Raw genomic sequence first — 23,455 nt, forward strand, 5'->3', positions numbered from 1 at the left:
TATATACCAGATTAATTGACAAGAAAAGGACCGACCCTCGCCACCCCACGAGCATCACTCTTAATTATTACTATAAGTTCTTCACAAGTTATAAACTTGTTTATTCCTTCTCATTGCTTCATATGTAGGGTTCACAATAGTATTGTTATTGTTTCGCAACTTTACTATCAAGTGATGCCATACGTTCATACAAATAGCGACAAACTAGTAAAGAAATTGAAGAAAATAGAGTTGACTTGATAAAAGAAGCATGTGCTACAAGATGACTTATCAAGAAACATGCAATTATTAAAAAAGAAAAAAAAAACATTGACATTATGACACGAAAGAACAAGCTTATTTTCCTCATCCTCTAGTTAACTCAACCCCTATAAAAGGAGGTTGTTCTTTATGGAAATCCCACAACTCAAATATTTCAACAACATATTTACTATAAGGTTCTCATATATTCATAAGGAAAATGTCTCGATCATATGTTGTGGCACTATTTGGGATTTTATTGGTAATGCTAGTGGCAATAGTAGAGGCTACTCCCCCTGGAATAGCCGATCATCCAAGCCATTCTCATTGCTCTGATGATGAGATCAAACAGTGCAAAAATCTCCCACATGTTTGTCCCAAGTTTTGTCCCAATGGCTGCATAACCGAGTGTCGTTCTTGTAAGCCTATTTGCATTGATGGTCCATCACCATCACCTCCACCTCCAACTCCAACTCCCCACCCACCAAAATCCCCACCTCCACCTCCAACTCCAACTCCTGATCACCCCCATCCACCAAAATCCCCACCTCCACCTCCACCTCCAACTCACGATCACCCCCATCCACCAAAATCCCCAAAGAAGGTTAAGTGTAAGAGCAAGGACAAGAAACATAGCAAATGTTACAATCAAGAACATACATGTCCTAGCACTTGCCCTGGTACTTGTAAAGTTGATTGTGTCTCTTGCAAACCTGTTTGCAGTAAGTTTCTCTTTTTAATAACCTGATAGTATTAAAAATTGCTCCATTTGAGAAGTTGATTTTTATAGTCCCTATTGACTATAAGGACCATATTTGAACTTTTAGGGACCATTTTTCTTAATAGTATATATATCCAATAACCAAGTGTTTTAATTTATATGAACGTCTACGTAGGTTGTGACAAGCCTGGAGCAGTTTGTCAAGATCCACGTTTCATTGGTGCGGATGGAATTACTTTCTACTTCCACGGCAAGAAGGACAAAGATTTTTGCTTAGTCTCAGACTCTAACCTCCACATCAATGGTCACTTCATAGGAAAACGAAATGAAAACATGAAGAGAGACTTCACTTGGGTTCAAGCCATTGGTATCCTTTATGCTACTCACAACATCTCTATTGGAGCACAAAAGACAGCAACATGGGATGATGCCGTCGACCGTCTTTACCTAAACTTTGATGGTGAAACTATCCTTCTCCCAGACAATGAAGGCGCAAGGTACTGTTTAATTATATTATGTCTCAATACATTGTTCACAAATTTGGTTTTTAATGAGCCAAACATGTACAATTTTTATTTTATTTGCACAAATATTCACTTTCATTTAAAAGCTTATGTTATTTTATTATATGATGTCTCGACAGGTGGGAGTCTGAAACTGGACCAACGACTTCCATTACTCGAACAAGTGACACCAATGAAATTATAATCGAAGTTGAAAACATTTTGAAGATTACAGCAAAGGTGGTGCCTATTACAGAGGAAGAATCGCGAGTTCATAATTATGGGATAACACAAGACGATTGTTTTGCTCATCTTGAACTTGGATTCAAATTTTTGTCACTAAGTGATGAAGTCAGTGGTGTTTTGGGCCAAACTTATAGAAGAAATTATGTGAGCAGAGTGAAAATGGGTGTTTTGATGCCTGTAATGGGAGGTGACAAAGAATTTTCAGCTTCAGGTCTATTTAATGCTGATTGCTCTGTTGCTAAGTTTCAAGCAGTAAATAAGGGTTTGTTGAATAATTTGGAGCTGCCCAACTTGAAATGTAGCAGCGGAATGTCTGGTCGTGGAGTGGTCTGCAAACGCTAGAATTTCTTGTTTAAACATTGATTGTGTTCATGACTGATCACTAGAAATTAAAAAAAAAAAAGGTTAATTAGAAACCATGGAATGTATCAAAAACTATGCTTAATAAAAAAATTATATATGTACTAAACTTCAAATAAGATTATTGTTTTGCTCTTTTATATTCCGAAAAAGTTGTGTAATTAATTAATTTATTTAAAAAATTATAAATGGGGTGAGAGAGGCTCGAACTCTCGACCTCAGGATTACTCAGAAGCTATGAGACCTACGCGCTAGCCAACTGCGCCACCACCCCCTTTGTTTACTTTTACTTATTTACTCCATATCTCAAATTCTCTTAAGGAAAAAAATGATTTAGTTTTTCCAAATTATGATTTCAAAAGTTTTAAATGTAAAATTTGACCCATGAATTTATATTTTTATAAAAAAAATAAATAAACATTATTATAAATTTTGTAAAAAATACTCATGCTCATGTAGAGATTGTTCGTACCATATAAAAGAATTATAAAGAATAACTAGTTACTATTATTATTGACTAGCGGATCTTTATAAAGAAGGATCCCTAAATAATGTGTATAGAAATTTTGCAATTGCAAATATTTATTTATAAAAGGAACATGGAAATATGTGATTTATCAAATTTGCTCTTAGGATATTCTAATAGCTCATTTATGAACTATAGTTTGCTCATTTGGTAAGATTGTGTAAGAATTAGGGAAATTTTGATAGTTTTCTCAACTTGTGGTACTTTCATATATATATATATATATATATATATATATATATATAAAGGCTGAAAAAACCAATCTATTCGAAGTAGAATTGAATTATGTAAATTAAAGCTTATGTATTAAGGTACGTTTTAGCGACATTTGAACGAGGAAATAACTTTTCTAGTCTGCTTAGGGGATTTAATCTGTGTAAGATTGATCCGTAAATTAATTGTTGACCGATCAATCGATTAAATATAGTGATTAATGAAGTATATAAAGAGAAGTGTGAATTTTTTCTGCTGTGTAATTCTTTTTTTATTTTTTTAACCTTTCTTCCATCTTTTTGTTGTTACTTCCCTTTCGCATAGTTTTTCTTGGTCTACACAAAAATGTCAATAACTATATTGTTGCATGCATTTAAAAACAAAAAATTATCAAAATTCAGGATGTAATAGACGAATTGGAAGAAGAAATTAAACGTCTTCCCCCACTCTAATGGAAATGTAGTAATATTCCATAAATTCATCAACAGAGTATAACGACAAGAAATTAAAAAAAGGACATTTTATGAGTTTGACTTAGTAGAATAGAAGTCACTTAATGAAAATAATTAGCTTCAATGTACGTAACATGGAAGTGCCAACTTTAAGTTTGATAGACACAAACAATTCAGAGTACTACTTAATAGTGGTATCAATTATCATGATATAATTATTACAGTCAAATCTCTTTATAATGATATCGTTTATCTGAATATAATATTTTTTACAGTAAATGACTCCCTTTATAATGATATCGTTTGTTTGAATATAACATTTCTACGGTAAAATTCTATTATAGAGAATATGGAATATAACACAATATGAAAGTCAGCTTCAAAGAAAACTATATATATCGTTCATTAGAGTGAAATATTGTCATAAATTAATTAACTATTATAGAAAGATCTGATTGTATTACTATATATATTGCGTTTGTATATATATTTCCAATACATACGCGCCAACAGCGAATCAAGCCATGCATGCGAAACTCTGAAATATTTCCTTCGTTCACTTTTACTTGTCACTTTTGACATTTCAAGAAAAGATAATTTTTTTAAAAAATGTTTTACCCTCAGGATTAAATGTTTATCTTCCAAATCATTTCCAAGATCTAAGTAAACATCATTTAATAGGGATAGTTTGATAAAATATACGTACTAATGAAATTACGCAAACTCCTAATTATTCCAGATTAATTGGGAAGAAAAGGGCCAACCCTCCCAACATTATATTACATGTACTTCAATAATAATAGTACTATAAACTCTTCACAAGTTAAACATATTTCTTCCTTTTATTCATGAATATTGTATATCGCTTTGTCTGATTGTATCGTAGGTTGCGTATAATATATACAGTACTCCACTAGTTATGGATTAAAAGTTATATTCATGAATATGATGTATTAAAATATGAATAATAACTCATATTATTAATGTCATGATTTACGATGTATAAAAATAATGTAATATATACTTTATGATCAAGCTAAGTGATGACATATACTATTATATTATGCTTATATGAATAATAGCGACAAATTACTAGGGGAATTGATAGAGAATGTTGAAGTTGACTTAATAAAAGAAATTAAAGTATGTGCTAGATTACTTATCAAAAAACACACAAACATTGGCATTATGACACGAAACAATAGGCTTACTTTTCTCATTCTCAACTCCTATAAAAAGAGATTAATTGTTCCTAAGCAAATCCCATAACTCAATACAATTTTATTCATCAACATATTTACTAAAAAAGGAAATTAAAATGGCTCAATTATTAGTAATGATTGTAGCAATAGTAGAGGCTACTCCTCCTGGAACCTGCATTCTCATTGCTCTGATGATGAGATCAAACAATGCAAAAATCTTCCACATGTTTGTCCCAAATTCTGTCCTAATGGATGTATAACTGAGTGTCGTTCCTGTAAACCTATTTGCATCGATGGCCCATCAACATCTCCAAAGAAAGTTAAGTGTAAGAGCAAAGACAAGAAATATCTCAAATGTTACGATCAATAACATATATATATGCCCTAGTAGTTGCCCCGCTACTTGTCAAGTTGATTGTGTCTCTTGCAAACCTGTTTGCAGTAAGTTTTTCTTCCACACACATATATATATATATATACTTTCTATAATAATTCAATTTAACTTATATACACTGAAGCATGTAATTTATATAAACGTCTACAGGTTGTGACAAGCCAGCAGCAGTTTGCCAAGATCCACGTTTTATTGGTGCTGATGGAATTACTTTCTATTTTCAGAAGTGTTGACCAAAACAAGCTATTTTTTTATTCAATTCACCAAAGTAATATGAAACTTTAAAATTTTACAAAACTAGTATAAACGTTGTTGGTAGTAACGTATTAGGCTTTATTTCATTTTAAAAAATAAACGGACCAAAAATATTTGGGAGACGGCGTTAAAGAAGATTTACGTTACTAGCAGTAACGTTTTAGGCTTAAAACGTTACCATCAGTAACGAGTCTCTGCAAATCTGCCACTTTCAAGTCTTTCTACCAAAATTCGTTATTACGAAGCACGTTTTAATGGTAAAACGTTACTCCTAGTAACGATTCTGTCCAATCAAATCACGTCCCCCAACTTAGAATCTTTGTACGAAATCTGACGTTAAAGTCGTTACTATGAGTCACGTTTTAAGACTAAAACGTTACTATGAGTAACGATTCTATCGAATCATGTCACAGGGCTCTAGAGATGTCATATTGATTTGATTTGCCAATAAAACGTTACTATACGTTACGTTTTAACTTTAAAACGTGACTGACAGGAACAACAAACTGTTAAAGTGATCCTTTTACAATTTGACCACGGATCATTATAAGAAATGGTGGTGTAGAATGTTTATCACATTCCAATAATTTTCTACAAAGCTTCTATTTATGTGCCCCATTGTTGAATCAATACTCACAAAATTTTAATAGGTAAGTTATGTCAATATGTTGTAATGTATTTATAAAAACATATTTTTAATAACTATAATGCATCTTATTTTTGTGTGTAGGATTTTTGATGGCTAATTTTGAAGATAACGTGATGATTGCTTTGTATTGGGGTGGTGAAATAATCACTGAAATGGATAAATTTCGATATAACGAATGTGCAAGAATGATTGTAAGCATGTCTATTTCGACCAACTACGTTGAATTAATTAAATTGTTGCATGAGAAAATGGGGACTGATGGTGAAAATATTCAATTGGATATTTCTGGAAAATATCTATGCTCATTTCAAGGTAACATTACAAGATTTATTGAGTTCAAAATTGAGAATGACCAATCTTTGCTACAATTTTTTGCCATTCCTCAGAAATTTTTGAACAAGATTGATATAAATCTTTTGGAGATGTATATAAAGATTAGACCAATAAATCAAGATAATCTATTTCGAATGAATGATCAACATGGTTATCATATGAATTTATTGGCTCAAAATTATGGATTTGCCATAATCAGTCAGCCTCATTATGCATACAGTGCAACACATGGTATCCATCAATCATTTGGTGTAGGCCTTAACGAACATGAAAATCGATCATATGCTGAATGTTCGAGTAGTCAAAGACATATGGAGAGTAGCCACAACCAATATGAAACCAGGTAGAGTAATATTTTCATATAAGAGATACTAATTCTATTTAGTACCATGAATAATTAATTATTTTCATTTTATGTATTTCATGAAATTGACTTTTTTTTCTACAGAGAGAATGAAACTACCTTTGATTTGTGTAATGATACATATGCTCAAAGAAGTGAGGAAAATTTGGAGGAGGATGAACCTTCAGAAGATGATGGAGAGAGTAAAGCCATTGAAAGTGAATCCGATGAAGATATTGGAGATTTACCTCAAAATAATTGTGGGGTAAATCTTCAAAATCAATTTGATCAGGATGTATCTGAAATGCAAAATTCCATTGAACAAATGGACTGTTAGCCATGATGATGGAAAAAGATGGGGAGTATTGACAACAAATCTTTCAGAGTCTTTCAACGGACTTCTAAAGAAAGCTCGAGGCTTGCCTGTCACTGCCATGGTTAGACTTTCATTGGAGCAAACCGTTGAACGATATACTCGTAGATGTCAAACAACTCACCAACTTGTTGAGCAAAATGAATTGTGGACAAGCAGTTTCAAAATGAAGTGGGAAAAGAACTATGAAGGTTCAAAAAGACACTTTGTTTATGATTGGAATATATCCACAGGGGTATATGAGGTTAGATCTATACAGATTGATGGTACTGGTGGTAATCCTCACTGTGTTTCATTAAGTGAAAAAAAATGTGATTGTGAAAAATGGGCAAATTTGCACTTTCCATGTTCACATGTCATGAAGGTTATTGAAAGAATGGGAGCACTAGCTAGAAATTTTGTAAGCGAGCATTTCACAACAGAGAATTATGTTACAACATATTCTGGGTCGTTCTCACCGATTGGGCACGAGGCATATTGGCCATCGCCGAGTTTTATAATGAGAAGTAATGAATTCTATCGTCGTCCCAATCGATCAAGGACTACTAGAATTCCTAATGAGATGGATCGTGATCCTGCAGTATATGGGCGGGCTTGTGGATTGTGTAGACAGACCGGGCATGATAGGCGTAGATGTCTAACTCGAAATCAAACTTAAGTGGGTAGTCTAAATATGTATTTTTATTTTCAAATAACTCTAATTATGTATTTTGCTTCATTTTAATTTGTATGGCATCATTTGTATTTTTCAAGTTGTTCAAATATTCATGACCAAGTTCATGATTCTGTATGTCTCACTTGAAAATGATCTCGAATGTTTCAAACACTTCTTTTCACTCTTGTACAGTTCACACATTGATCCAATCAATCTCACAATTTTGCACAAAACAGGATATCAATTCAATCAACACTACAAAAAAATGTTCAATTTATGGGGGTTATTTTGTCAATTTATGGCGGTTTAGGGATCCCACAAATTAAATTGTGGCGGCTTTTAAAAGCGCTTCAATTACCCTTGCCACGAGTATATTTGCAGCGATTTTAGTAAACCTCCACGACGTCCCCCGCAAAATAACTTTTGAATTTGTGGATGTTTTAAGTATCAATTTTGTGACGGTTTAGAACCTTTACAATATGATCTCAATATTTTACAAATTAGATTTACAATCTTTCTACATCTTGATTAAAAAAATTAAAATTCAATTCATTTTAAAAGTAAATTCATATAAAGCTTTGGTTTGACAAAAACAAAAAAAAGATCTGAAAGAAATTTACTTTAGTATTCTCTCATACTATACACACTAATAATGTGAATAATAACGACTTCATGATTATTCCTACATAAAAGATAAAATAATATTTTTAGTGCATAAAACAAACTTTTAATTTTTATTTTTATTAATTAGTAGTAATTATTAATTAAATGTTTCACCTTAAAAAATCAACAAGTATTATAAGAGCTCAAATACAATTAAAAGACAAACAAAATTAAATATAAATTAATATAATTATTGATTTGGCATCCGAGTTTATATATATTAAATTGTGGCGATTTTCTAACCTCCTTAATAAAACCACCACAAAAAAAATTATATTGTAGGAGTTACAATAAAACGTCACAAAATGAATTATTAGTGGGATTTTTAAAAACTCCCACAAATTGAGCTTTTTTTTGTAGTGCAAATGCTACCATTTTTCGCCAAATCACTTCTTATACATTCTAACAACAAGAAAATAAACCAAACGAAGAACTAAAACAAGAACATACAAAACACTAACTGGTAAAATAAACCAAATACGTTCTACCACCAAACTCTTTACTTCAAGATTCCAAAACAAAACCAAATAAAGTTCCAATCTTTACACTACCACCGAACTCTTTATACTTTTGACATTAAAGTACTCTATTCACAAAGTGCAAGTAAATACCCAGACCAAGCAGTGATTATAATGCTAAGTTACTGCAACTAGAATACTAAAATTAGTCTGTTATGTAGTCATCAACTCCAGCATCAATTTCCATTAGTGGCTGCAATTTTCAGCAGCACCATAATTTTTCACTACTTATTCTTTGCTCTTTTTTTTTTGACATGTTGGATAGCATAGTGGCCACCTGTAAAGAAAATATAAATGTTCTATTATTCAAAAGGAGAGTGAAGCCAAAAATAATAAAATGTAAGATATTACCTGTCCCACAAGGCTTAAGTTTAATTTTACGCTTCTCTCTCCTTGATGGTTCACCATCTTGATTATTTGCATCCCTTGGATCATTATCGTCCACTTGATTATTCGAGTCCTCTAAATTATTAATGGCATCAGGGGTCTCAATGATCATTGGCACAGGCGATGAGGTAAAGTTTGGGACATTCTCAAAATTTTGAGGTTGATAATTACCAACGACATTCTCAAGTGATGAAAAACTTGGATGACTTGATATTTGTAGATTCTGTGGCATCACATATGGCATGATATTTGTTTGTGGCAGTTGATATGTCATATTTGATGCCTGAGTGAATTCATGAGTGCAGTCTCTTGAAATGGAACCAATATTATAATCAGATGTTGCTTGATAATTTTCTGGGACTGCTTGGGCATTTTCTGTGGCCTGATCCATTTCAACATGTGCTTGTCCTCTTTCAACAGCACGTTCTCTTCTACCAGCAACACCACCTTTTCCTCGCCTACGAACTGGGGGATGTAACTGGGTAAGTTGTACCATATCTCTTCTATAATCGGCTGACACACGAACCCTATCAGCCTTATGGACATATTTCAAACAATCAGAACCTTGATCCCGCACCATTTTTCTAAACATGTATAAGGCCTCATATGATGGATTATCACCAAGTGTTTTAGCTTCATCAACCATCGAATGAATATGGCGTACCTAAGAGCAAATGAGGCATTTATAATTGAGTTTAGAATTTAATATTTAGAGACACTTATTCACCACGAGAATCAATCCAATTTTTTTCATTAATGTATACCAAAATAATGATACCAAAACTCAAAGACTAACACCTTCTTTTACTCAAAAATCTCACTACACGACTCAAACTTGGCCTTTGACAGAAAAAGTTCACAACATGGTAACATTACAAAAAAATCCACAACTCAAATATGCAGTTCAAGATCCCTGTACCCATTTGCAAATCATACAGACCCTATGCATTTAAGTTGTTTTAAGGAGTAAAAGACCAATCCAATTGCCCACTCTCAAAGTAGACATGCTACTGTACATGTATATATGCATTAATAAAATTAATTAGTAGCTTTAGTAACTATCAAAAGTATCCTATATTAAGTAAAGTACCATAAATATCAATTAAGTAAGAATAATTAAATGAGGTGACACATACCATAGTTTCATATGCCGTTGAATTAGGCACATAACCTTGTTGACTTTGAGGACGCGAATTAGGATTACCAATAACAAGACGAGTAATGCGCCTAAACCAAATAAGGTAGGGGTCATCATACTGAAATGGTTCATGATTGACCGGTGCATCACAACTATATTGGAGCCGTTAGTTCCAAAATGATAACCATTGTGCATGTTCCAATTCCCAATTTGTATTTGGTCTTCCTCGACGATCATGACGAAAGTGTGTGGAATCAAATGGAAACGGAGTTGGAATAGCTTGTTGCAATCCAAATTGTCTCATAACACGATCTGGCAAATGAACCTCGACTACATTCCAACAAAAGATTGGAACTCTAACCCGCCATATGTTTCGTCCAGCGTGACAATAGACAGGAAGACTCTCAATCAAGTCATCAGGATATGGTTCCCAAATAAACTACATGAAAAAGGAAAAAAATAAAATGAGTCTTTACATTTACAATCTTTATAAAAAAAATAAAAATGATATGCATTGTACCTGTTCTTCTATCATAGAGTCAAGGGCATCCCTATAAACTTTCAACACATGCTTGGTAGTATTCGTCCAACTAAGATGCGCAAACCATCTAGTAGCATGTGGACCCCTAGGAAAATCAACAAAAGCAGTTCTCGCATCTTTCTTGGCTACTATCTGAGGACTAAGGACAGTGACTCTCTCCCATGCCCAAATCTATTAGAAAAAAGTTTTAAGATTACATCTTTTAAAGTTTCCATCATCCAATAATGCTATGGAGACAAATCAAAGTTTACATCTTTCAAAACTAGTAAATTATAAGAAATACAAATAAATAATTTGTACAATTTTTAGGTATACCTGAAGTAGTGGTAGAAATCCGGCTATTTCATTTTGGGTAGTCTGTGAGGCTTTACAAAGAAAATGATATAAGTAAGCTAAGGTCGCACTCCCCCAACTATAAGACCCAATTTTATCGATGTCCTCGAGCATAGGCAAGTACATAAGCTTCAAATAACCACCAGATGTATCCGCCATCAACATACCTGCAATCATCCAGAACATGTAACATCTGGCCTTCTGATTGATCATATCTTGCGTTGCCGTGTTCGGCAACTCTGGTTGGCTTAGCATGTATGCATTAAATGCAGCAACCTTGAGGGAATTTGTTTTGAAGTCTTCACGAGATGGAATGAAACCTAATAATCTTTGACAAATGTTTTGCCAATCCCCTATGGTCTTTATCGTCTCATTACCAAGTACTGGATCACCATTCACAGGTAATCCATACAACACCTCTACGTCCTGTAAGGTGACTGTTGCTTCACCTGTCCTAAAGTGAAAAGTATGAGTTTCGGGACGCCATCGCTCAACTAATGCAGTGATCAAACTGCGGTCGATAGCAGGCCGATTAGCTTTGTAAACACCATACAATCCACATAATCTAATCATTTCAAGGACTCGTGGATGGATAGGATATTTTTCTACGAGCTTCCAAAAATTTCCATCTTCTCTCATCGTATTAAGAATCATATTAGAACTTCCTTCCCATATATCCTGTGATCTATGAGTGAGTTGTCCCGTTAATACATCCAATTCAAGTGGACCGGGATCCAACTTGTATTCACTATTATCCGCCATAAAAGAAAATACCTATGAGATACATATGAAAGTAAACTTAAATGTTAGCTCAAATATTGTTATGTGATTTTTTCTTGACATTCATCGAAAAAAGAGAAGCATGAATTAGACAAAGCGAATTAGGAACTTGGATAGGTAGCATGCTATTAATATGGCTCTAATTAACAATGTATTGATACCAAGTGAAAATGATCCCAAAAAAGTGTCTTGAAAGATCTAAAAATTTATTTGGCATTACAGAGATTGTATCTTCTTCATATTAGAAAAATAGAAAACTTGGAAGTTTATATAAAATAGTATCTGGCCGGAGCAATGTATGCTCTTACAATCAAAGTCATTTTCTTTATGCAGTTGATACCTTTGCTCATCGGAGCTTCCGTTATTCGAATCAATGGTAGTTGGGATGTGAAAGTTGCTACGCAGGCAAATCAGAAAATCAGAGAGAGTTCGAGTTCACTGGCCATGAAAGGAGTGTCGAAAAATAGTCCAAAAAAATTAAAATCAAATCAAATTCTATGACAAAATAGAATCCTATGTTTTGTTTTTCATCAAAGAAGGATAACTAATAGACAAACATCAACTTATGTTCTCCGGATGTAAGTTTACAATACTGATAATCTTGTCCAAGAAATGTAGATAATATCCCAACTGACAATTGAAGGAAAACAAACTAAGAACCATTTCAATTGTAATGAAGGCCGAAGTAAGACCAAAATTGGGTGCTCATTCATGGGTTTTTCATCAAAAAAGGAATCCTATATTGAAATTCAATTTCATGGGATTTTCCTCAATTTACAAAAGACAGAATTCTTCTATGGATTTGTCAAGCCTTACTTCGTAAAGAAAAATCAAACCTTGAACAAGAAAATTACCTTAAAATAGTTATGGCGCTGAATCTCCTTCTTCCGGCAACACTAGCGGCAAGAGTTGGGAACTGAACGGTGTTCACAGCGCTAGATGAGATTGAGGTTAGGGCAGGGGTGAAATTTCAAAGTAGAACTGAAATTGGGTTTAGAGTAGGTTAAATCGTATAAGGGGCAAAATTGGGTTTATGGAAAATTTAGAATTAAATGTATAAATATATATAAAACGTTACCCGTAGTAACGTTTTCTTACTTAACGTTGTATAAAACGTTACCCGTAGTAACGTTTTCCTACTTAACGCCGTCCCTTTGTCCGTTTATTCTTTTGAAATAAAATATGGGCTAATACGTTACTGCCAACAACGTTTATACTAGTTTTGTAAAGTTTCAAAAAATTGTATTATTATTGTAAATTGATTTAAATAGTAGCTTGTTTTGGTCAAAAATTCCTATTTTCATGGCAATAAGGATAGAGATTTTTGCCTAACCTTCACATCAATGGCCACTTTATTGGAAAACGAAATGAAAACATGAAGAGAGACTTCACTTGGGTTCAAGCTATTGGTATCCTTTATGCTACTCACAACATCTCTATTGGAGACAGCAACATGGGATGATGCATGCCATGCATCGATCGTCTTTACCTAAACTTTGATGATGAATCTATTCTTCTCCCAAATAAAGAAGGCGAAAGGTAACGTTTAATTATATTAAGTCTCAATACGTGAATAATTATATTATGTCTCAATACATAAGTGCATAATATTATATTATGTCTCAACAGGTGGATGTCTGAATCTGGACCAACAACATACATCACTCGAACAAGCAACACGGATGAACGAAATTGTAATCGAAGTTGAAAACATTTTGAAGATTACAGCAAAGGTGGTGCCAATAACTGAGAGAGAACCGCGAGTTCATAACACAAGATGATTGTTTTGCTCATCTTGAACTCAGTGATGAAGTGAGTGGTGTTTTGGGACAAACTTATAGAAGGAATTATGTGAAAATGGGTGTTTCGATGCCTGTAATGGGAGGTGACAAAGAGTTTTCAGCTTCAGGACTATTTAATGCTCATTGCTCTGTTGCAAAGTTTCAAGCAGTAAATGAGATCAACGAGAGTTCGTTGAATAATTTGGAGATGCCAAGCTTGAGATGCAACAGTGGAATTTATGGACGTGGAGTTGTCTGCAAGCGCTAGAAATTTCTTGATTAAACATTAATTTGTTGCTCGTGAACGAATTAAAAAAAATAATACTTATACGATAACGTATTGTTCTTGTATTAAATTTCTTCTCAAATAATATTAAGTTGTGTAATTGAATTTTATAAAAAAATATTGTGGGGTGAGAGAGGCTCGAACTCTCGACCTCAGGATTACTCAGAAGCTATGAGACCTACGCGCTAGCCAACTGCGCCACCACCCCGATTGATGTTATTATTCTCTTTGTTTTACTTCACCAGTTCTATAATATTATAGAATTTAAATAAATATTACATTTTGTTCTGTATTTTTCAAATATAAAAGGTAAATTCTGGGAAATATACTCATTTCATATTTGAGTTTTTTGTAATGCAAGAACAGAGTAGATATTCTCAGTAAATCCAAATTGTTTGTAATTAATAATATGGGTCAAATTCAAGATTTTCATTTCGTTAATATAAAAATTTACAATCATTATGGTTTATATATGTTATTTACTACTAAATTAAACTGTTTTTCTTAATAATATGATGATTACAGGTTTGCTTAGAATTGATGAAATATTGAGTACTTTACTCTGAAATATCAAACTTTTCTATAGGACTGAATGCTCAGAAAACCAAACAGATCAGATGAAAAAAAGCCCAAGAAGGAGTAAGCCCAGAGTTATGGGCCGGACTACTCTGTTTAAGGCCCAATATAGTTATGTTGATTTCAGGCTTTCGAGTACTTTACATAACTCACAAATATCTCACTTTATCACCGGATTGTGTGTGTGGAAGGATAAAAGTTCCCTCGCCTTTAATCAGAGATCTTTAAATAGAGTTTTCTTTGCGAGAGGGCGACAAATCCCCCTTACAATTAATGAACTTTTAACAAGAAGAAAACAATCCAAATTGGTCATGTTATATGATTGAAGAAAAAAAAAGGTATTCAAAACTAATCAATTTTATTAAGTAATTAACATAAATACGTAATCCAAGTAAGAAACTTGTTACACCACATTTCGAATTGTGGTCTCTTTACACTGGCTTGTAAAAACCTAGAATCGTTTTGTTGATGGAATAAGTATAATAATTTCGAAATATCTCATGAGATTATCATATCTCATTTTTAGTAATAAGTATTATTTAGCCTCACGAGTCACGATTATCATTCTACTATTTTAATATAAATGATGGAATAAGTGGGTGATAAGAAAACACAACGAGGCCTCCAAAAAAAAATTGGTAGATTAATATTTCAGAAAAGAAACATTCAAATTAAAATGAAGGTACAAATATAACATTAATAGTTAGACAAGGACAGTGTCACGGGCAAGAAATTAAGAGATGTACCATATGGTAAATCGAAAATGGAATATTATGTAGGTAACAAATTAGAATTTATAGAAATTTTCACATTCCAACTTTTAAAAGGATTGTTTTGAGTTTTTACCTTAATATGGAAAAATATTCTAGATTGACAGGGTCTTCGTCTTGTCATTATATTTATATCTTTATTCCTATCATCACTTGATCACACTCTCTTTAACTTTACTTCACCACCTTTACATTTTATTTTATTTTGGCTTTTCAAATGGAGTGTAATATTTTTCAAGAAAAATATATATAATATAAGCCCTCACAATTTCATGGTAATTTTTGGGAGATAAAATTGATGCTGTGTATTTTACTTCATTTGGGTGATAAATGAAGCAAGAAATTGTTTACAAGTAAGTTTATAGTGTCTTAAAGACCCAATTTGTTTGCATTAAGATTATAATATTTGAATATGAATGCAGATTAATATAATTAACATCTGAAGGTGCATAATTTACTTATTTTAAAACATAATAATTAGACAATCCAAATAAAAAGATAATTAAACATTAAAAAAAATATATAATTTTTTACAACATAAAATTATTATTTGATAAAAAATAATGGAACATTTATATTCTTTAGTGAGGATGGAGATGTGTGTAGTGATAGCAGTGGTAATGGTTATTGCTAGTGGCTAATAATGATAGTGATGATCACAATTGTAACGGTGGAAAACTATATATATGGACTCTTGTGAGTTCAAAACTACTAATTTTTTTTGTGAAATCGAATATAAACTATGACTAAAAGTTATCAATAGCAAAATAATCAAACTCAAATCTTTCCCTTAATGAGCATACACGATAATTTGAATCACCAAAGTAGTGTTCTTGAAAGTAAGAGTAGTTTAAGAGGTATTAGTTGAAAGTTGATTACAACCCCATCTCTAATAAAAAGAAATTAGTGCATCGTATCAAAATTTTGCTATTAATAAGAAGATGTTCACTTTTTAAAATATTCTATATATGTAGGCGGAACATATAAGGGTTGTACATAACGGGCCGTGAAATAGACAATGTGAAATTATTAAATGTGCACCACTAGTCGATATTTGAGATTTAGAAGTGGTGATCATATATATATATATAGATAAGGGCAAATACTCAATACTCATCATATTGCCACTGTCATTGAGATACTCAGATCTCTGTCTGAAAAACAAGACATGCTTCCAATGTGGCAGCAAAAGTTTTCTCAGATGTTGGGTCCAATGAATTGACCACCCCACACCCCATAATTTTATTTTATTTTTCAATTCTCTATATTTTATATTGTAAAAATTCCAAAGAGAAAAATTTACAGACCAATGGCCGTTAGTTAGAAAAATCATAGGACCACGTTATCCAAGACAGTAGAAATTGCCATTATTATTTATGGTATTAATAATGTTACATCGTCTACTTGTTCTTAAATCTAAAATGTACTACCTCAATATAGGAATTTGTGGGCACCCATTTATGTCTGCTTATAATTCAAATAATTACTATTGGACGTTCTGTTGTTTGAAAGTATGTATTTAAGTGTCGACCAGTTTGTAAAAAATAATAATATATGGCTACCTAAATTCTTGAAATTATTGATCAAGTGGTTCTTGATATTCACTCAATTGAGGGGAAGTCTTAGAAAAGAATTCAATTTATATAGCTAAGTATGCGTACCTTTTAAAATTATTAATTCTATTAAATGATTTTCTTAACGAGTATGTGTATCATTAACTGATTCCACTCGGTAAATAGTTTAAATATTGGACAAACATGATTTGTGAGAATTCATATTATCGATCCAACTAAGGTTGAGGGTCGTAGTTATTTATGAGGTGTGTCAGTATCATCATCACCACTCGTCACCATGGAAGATGTGAAGAAGCTTGGTTAATATGTATGGAACATTATCTGTGTCAGTGGACCTGTTGTAGAACAATTAAACCAAAATATATACGAAATTTTTTTAAAAAGCAAAAAAGGACCCCATGCATGCTATTTATTGAGATAGCTGAAAGAGTCCAACTTGCTTACATTATACATACACATCGCGTGAGTTAAATTATTATTTGTCACCGTATATTAATATATATGATGTTCAAATATTTTTTGTCCTTCCAACTGCAGTACGTAATTTTCAATCTCTTTCTTCTGCTACTCTCACTTATTGCTTAGCACCTTCTATTCATCATAATTTGTCCCAAAAAGAATCCAAAGTAATATCTAGGTTTTTATAATGAAATCCAAAGCATATGACTAATTGACTATATAGTAAATGTTTAATGAGATCGAGTAATTATAAAATGTAACGGTACGTAAAAATGTACACTGGAAAACATGCTAACTAGCTAATCAAGTTTGATGATAAGGCCAAAACCTACGTACCAAAGCATAACATGTGAATGTTGTAGAGTACAAATCAAAACATACATATACATGTGACATTTAATTTGATTTCACTTAGTTCTTCTCAATGTCGAACATATATAGCTCATCACACAAAATGTTGTATTATTATTGTTAAAACAAAAAGTCTCACATTAGTGGTTAATAAGATGGGTGAACTCCTTATAAGGTTTGGACAATCTTCCTCCCTTTGAGTTAGCTTTTTGGGTGTGAGTTAGGCCTAAAACCTAATTTAACAGCTATACGCTTACCATAATTCGGTCACATAAAAATCGAATTTAATTTGTCGCAATAAATGAAGGTAACACCGTTTGCGAAAAATCATACGTACGAATTTTTGTAGGTCATTGTTAATGTCAGCAGTTATTAATAGTGTCTCTAGAAAGAAGGCAAAGTTTGAAAAATCATTTGCTTACATCAACTTCTTGACAGGTTTGCTCTGTTACGTTTCTTCGTCTTCAATTCATTCACAAGATGAAACAAATACAAAAACTATGCCTAATAAATGTTGCCTTTTCTCCTCTTTCCTTTTTTTTTTATGGATTTTACTATATTTTTTGGTAGCCAAGGTTTAAAATAATTTTTTTTCCCTTTTAATTTGGTTGGAAAAAGAAAATGTTAAGGCATACAATGTGGTAGTTCACTGGTTTTGAATAATTCATATTAAATAAACTCTGGCATAAGTCCCTTTTTTTCAATCCGGTGTTCGGAGCACGCATTGGAGTCTGATTATATCCGGATTGTGCTTTCAATAGAAATTTCCCTATACACAGCTCGAACTTGAGACCTCTAATTAAGGAGGAAGAGATTCCATCACTACACCACACTCCATGTTGATCCGGCATATGTACTTAATATTTGATTAGGTTGCACAAGAAAATAATCACTTCATTGTTCATTTGTTTGGCTGACGAAGGTTATATATGGAATAAAGATAAGAATATTAGCAATATAAATATTAAACTACTTCAAGGGAAAAAATATAATTTATGAATAACAATTATTATATAATTATGAATCTAGAATTTGAGCCAAGATTTTCTCCTATATAGTAATAGTAGTATCGGTGATGTGCCAAGAAAACAAATAAACAAAAGTAATATTTCTTCTGTACCAATTTATATGATATATTTCGATAGTAATCAAAATTATATTTAAAATATAAAAGTCTTTTATTTGTGATCTATTGTTAATGAAGAGTAAAATATAAAGTTTAAATGAAATTATTTAAAATACATAGTATATATTTTTAGGATAGAATAAGAAAAAATCATGTAATAAAGTGTGATATAAGGAGTAGTAGTTATTAATTCAACATTATTACATGGACATAGACAAAAAAGTTGTTAGTAAATACAAATTCACTGCAAAGGTCAAATTAGAATATCACCTTTTCTACATCAACAGTATAAATGACATGAGAATCAACTAATGGTCAAAATTGGGCATTCTTTTTTCTTTCTTTCTTGGTAAAAAAAGATGATCATAGAATTAATGGGTCCCTTTGTTATGCTGTATTTTTCATCTTTACAGCTGTAAGCAAATATATATATATATGAAAAAAAGAAAGTGGAATAGGAAAATTATAAGGCAAAGAGAAGAAGGCTTTGTTTTTACTTTTACTTTTAGTTTGGAGAGATTTTTGCCTTACTTTATTTATGAAACAATAACAAGTACTCCTACTACAACATATAACAAAAAATCAGACCAAGTCAAAAAGTTTTCTTCTATTTTCCCACTAGACCTCTGTGTGTTTTGTTTGTTGTGGGGGTAGAAAAAAGTAGTACTACCACAAATCATATTATTCAACAATTATTGGTGGGGGGGACTCAACATTGATCTCATTGATATTTGAAAAGTTTAGGGAGTATGATTTATGAAGGACTAGTTAGAGCTTTTTCTCTTTATTTGAAATAAGAAAATCAAGAAAATTTAAATAGCAAAAACAGCTATGGTAAATTGGGAATATATATATGTTTGGTCCATATTAAGTAGGCGTTTGGCCATGCGATACCATATCACGAAATGGTATCGTGATATGAAATCAGCGTTTAGATATGCGATTTTACGTTGATTCCATATCATGAGATGTGATTTCATATTCTCCAAAAACCATGATATGGAAATATCATATCATGATTTGAGATATTTTTAATACAAAAATTGATCCACAAGTTTATATTTTGTTAAAACAATTCCACATTTATATCTACTAACCATTTATTTCATATGTAAATAAAATTTATAATGACATCATTACTTTTTAAAAATTAATTATTCTCACCGACATAAAATTTATTATTATATTATCAACAACATATAGTCACTTTAACTCACATCAATCGATTGTTGAGTAATATTAAAGACTAGTACACTAAAACTTATGTTCAATTTTTTTATTGAATTAAAGTTTGATGAATTAAAGTTAGATGAAACAGTTACTTAAGTGGAGAACAAATAACAATGTAATAATATATTATGCGATTTTATAAATTTTTGTTTATTTGGTACGATTGGATAAACAATTGGGGCTATTTTAATAGTTTACTACTTATGGGATTCTTATGTTTATGAGAAAATATACAACATCAAAATTTCATATCGCATGTCCAAACAAAACTTCAATTTCATCTCATAATTCCATATTATGATATCATATCATGATACCATATTACATGGCCAAACGGGCCCTAAGTTTCACGTAAAAACCTTTTGATTTGTATTTCATACGTGAAATTACAGTGAGTATATTACTGTGGTCATCGTCTCTTTTTATTGTAACATTATTATCAACATTATCTATGACAATTAAAAGGGAAAAGGGTCTGAAAAATACTCCAACTTTGACCGAAATTGTTGTTACGATACCAAACTTTGGAAAGGACCTTTTACCCCCTTGTACTATTTAATAGTGTATTTTAAAGGTATATATGTGCCTACGTGAAAGTCATAAATATTGCATCATTTTAAATAGCAATTTCGACCAAAGTTGGAGTATTTTTCAAACTTATAATTTTTTATTCAAACTTATAATTATTTATTCAAACTTATAATTTTTTATGTCAAAAGTTTCACACTCTGCCACAATTTTTGATGATATTGATATATTCAAACGCTTACTAAATACAATACGTTTAAACTTTCACAGTTAGGTCACAATAATTACCTCACTCTTCTTCAATCATTATTTACTTCACTATATAAATTGCAAAAACTAGAATGTTTTTTACTTTTGAGATCGAACCAAAAAGAATAGGTAGGATACTCATCTAAATGAGATTGACACGTAATTTAATCTATCAAATAAATGTGAGTCACTTAACTTTTATTGTCCTTCACTTGTTTGAAATATTGTAACAAAATGCCTATTTTTAAATTTTAATTTGAATAAGGAGACAAATTTTCTACAATATTGTACATGGACAATTGAACTAATTAGTTTGAGCGTTGATAGTCATCGGGAAAATTCAATAAGATACAAAAAAGTATATACTAAAAAAAAAGCAAAGTTGTTGAACGTGTTCTATTTAATAATTGATGATGATTATTCAAGCCACTTAGCATTTATGCAATTGCTAAAGTTACTATTGTTGTTAATTAATGTGCATAATATTTAACAAGTACTTCCTCGTTCTGTTCTGTATTAGTTGTGAACATTATTTAAAATGTTTATACTATCAACTTACTTATTGATTAACAAAATCAAAATAGAATTAGTTGACTTTTTCTTTTTTGTCCTTACAATTAATCGTTTGAAAAAACAACATTGATTACATTGAAAAGAGTTAAGGATAAATTCATTTTTATATATAAAAAAACTTTTTATTTATAATTTCTGAAAGAAAGTGTAATGTGACAACTAATCTAGAATGAAGGGAGTAAAAGAAAAAGCAAACAGTTGATAGTTTTTAATAAGCCAACTTAATAAAAAGATGATTGATGTAGTTTTAGTTAAAAACATTTTGAGATTTGTCATTGGGGTAATTTAGATCAAAGTTAGATTTAAATGAGATAAATAAAAATTATCCACTTTTAACAAAAAAAATCTCATAATTCAAACTTTAAGAATGAAAAAATATCTGAGGCAACACGTATTTTATACTAATATATTTTGTTTGTGCATGTAGCTATGTTATGACATGCAAAATTTGATAAATTTCGAAAAAGATGTTTGACATATGACATGCAAAATTTGATAAATTTCGAAAAAATAATTGTCAAACGATAAATTTTCTTTTACCAAAATGAAACTGAAGGGGGGGAATTACTTGATGGCAAGTGATGATTTTGTCCAGCACGCAAGTGTGAGATGACAATGACATAATCTTTTTGAAACAATGAGAAATTTATTGCAATTTATAATATTTCACTAAATTGGATAAATTTTTCTTGATTTACCTTTTTCACTTTTACTGCTAAGAACAATATTTTCATTTCTCTTATACGCAAGATTTATTTCTACAAGTTAGTAAAAATTTGATCAGAGGTGAAATTAATTAGAAAGATACCTTATGTTAAAAATTAGTTAGTAGTATTATTTTAGCAAAAACAAAATAAAATATTTATCTTAAAACAAGTGTCACTTTAAAAATTATTTTCAGTTACACTCTTATATTAAAGAAATTTCTACTCCTGATCATTTCACTTCTACTTTTTTAGTTTTTTGCTTTGGACTTTGTATTTCTATTAAGAAAATATTGATTAATTTGAATATTTTACCATTACATACATATTAATTGATGGATAATCTCAAATATTAAAAAATGATTTTGAGATTTATTTTCTTAATACGTTAAAAATTGTAGTATAAGATTATTAGGAGCAGACAGAAAAAAGGGTGACCTTTGTTTTCACTATTTTTTTTTTTTTTTTTTCTTAGTCAGTAACCTTTTGTTTGCTCTACTTTCTCTTTTTCCTTGAAATAAACAAAAAGTTAATGAGTGGAATCTCCCTTTTTTAGAAAGAGCAAAATTATACTCTATTTACAATTAATATGAATAATGGAAAATATCACTGGCTATGATTTTTTTTCAAGACATATTTAAGAGTCATATTCAAGACACAAAATTTAAAAAATATTTTAATATATTCTACATATTTTTAGTTTATGACCACAAAAATTTAAAAGACTTATTTATCATTTTTAAACTCTGTGTAAAACTACAACCAAAACCAGCAAATTAATTTATGTTATATTCTTTTATAAAATGTTGTATTCCCTATTTTTGATTTATTTTTAGTCCGTTGACACATCTTTCCTTTTTTGATAATTTTTTAATTATATATTTTTTATTTTGCATATTTAAAATCAAACGATTAAAGAACATTTTGATACTTAAAAATTACAATCCAAAATTTAAAAATCTTTTTAAATTTTATGTTAAGTGAAAATATGACAAATAAACTAATGTGGAGAGATATTGTTTTGATTGGTTTGAGATAAAGAAATACTCAAAACTAGAGAGAGAAGAAAGTTTGGAGACCCAAAAAAGCAAAGAAAGAGAGTTTCAGGGGTCAAGATGCAAATAATGTAAAATAAGGTCAAAGTCAAAACAACAACTACAAATAAAATCCCCAAAAGGTCTCCGTTTGAATAAGACGTACACACATTATTATTCCACTTCTACAAAAATAAGAAAAGTAAAAACCCCAATGTCCGACAAAAACCCCTTTGTCTCCCATTAATATCCAAACAAACTCTATAATATACATCGATGATGATGTCGTGATAATTATTTCTTCATTTTTAATTGAGAGATTTGAATTCTAAAGTCACATTTAAAGTCAAACACATTATTTTTGAGATGAAATTTTTAAACATGAAATT

At 31.1% G+C, this 23,455-nt stretch overlaps 2 protein-coding genes, 2 non-coding genes and 1 pseudogene across 4 annotated transcripts in view; 2 read left to right on the forward strand and 3 right to left on the reverse strand.

The window, feature by feature from the left end:
* The window catches only part of LOC125816391 (cysteine proteinase RD21A-like), a 215,690-nt gene that overhangs the window by 168,272 nt on the left and 23,963 nt on the right, over positions 1-23,455 (reverse strand). The gene's annotated exons all lie outside the window — the stretch shown is intronic.
* LOC125816397 (uncharacterized) lies at positions 461-2,052 on the forward strand. The gene is made up of 3 exons (XM_049496001.1): positions 461-962; positions 1,137-1,458; positions 1,605-2,052. Exons 1-3 carry the CDS (start codon positions 461-463, stop codon positions 2,050-2,052), a joined length of 1,272 nt encoding a protein of 423 aa, XP_049351958.1.
* Positions 2,260-2,344, reverse strand: TRNAM-CAU (transfer RNA methionine (anticodon CAU)). The gene is given in 2 exon segments: positions 2,260-2,295; positions 2,307-2,344. It is a non-coding gene; the product is annotated as a tRNA-Met (tRNA).
* LOC125816195 (uncharacterized) lies at positions 4,580-13,874 on the forward strand (annotated as a pseudogene).
* TRNAM-CAU (transfer RNA methionine (anticodon CAU)) lies at positions 14,016-14,100 on the reverse strand. Its single transcript is given in 2 exon segments — positions 14,016-14,051; positions 14,063-14,100. It is a non-coding gene; the product is annotated as a tRNA-Met (tRNA).

This window comes from Solanum verrucosum, unplaced genomic scaffold (assembly GCF_900185275.1).
Source record: "Solanum verrucosum unplaced genomic scaffold, falcon-dt-bn FXZP01000261.1, whole genome shotgun sequence".
In the NCBI taxonomy this organism is placed as follows: domain Eukaryota; kingdom Viridiplantae; phylum Streptophyta; class Magnoliopsida; order Solanales; family Solanaceae; genus Solanum; species Solanum verrucosum.

Excerpts from the sequence above, each read along its gene's own strand:
- LOC125816397 (XM_049496001.1), top strand. The coding sequence starts at position 461 with ATGTCTCGATCATATGTTGTGGCACTATTTGGGATTTTATTGGTAATG. Across the intron at positions 963-1,136 it reads CTCTTGCAAACCTGTTTGCA|GTTGTGACAAGCCTGGAGCA; the intron begins GTAAGTTTCTCT and ends ACGTCTACGTAG. Across the intron at positions 1,459-1,604 it reads CCAGACAATGAAGGCGCAAG|GTGGGAGTCTGAAACTGGAC; the intron begins GTACTGTTTAAT and ends ATGTCTCGACAG.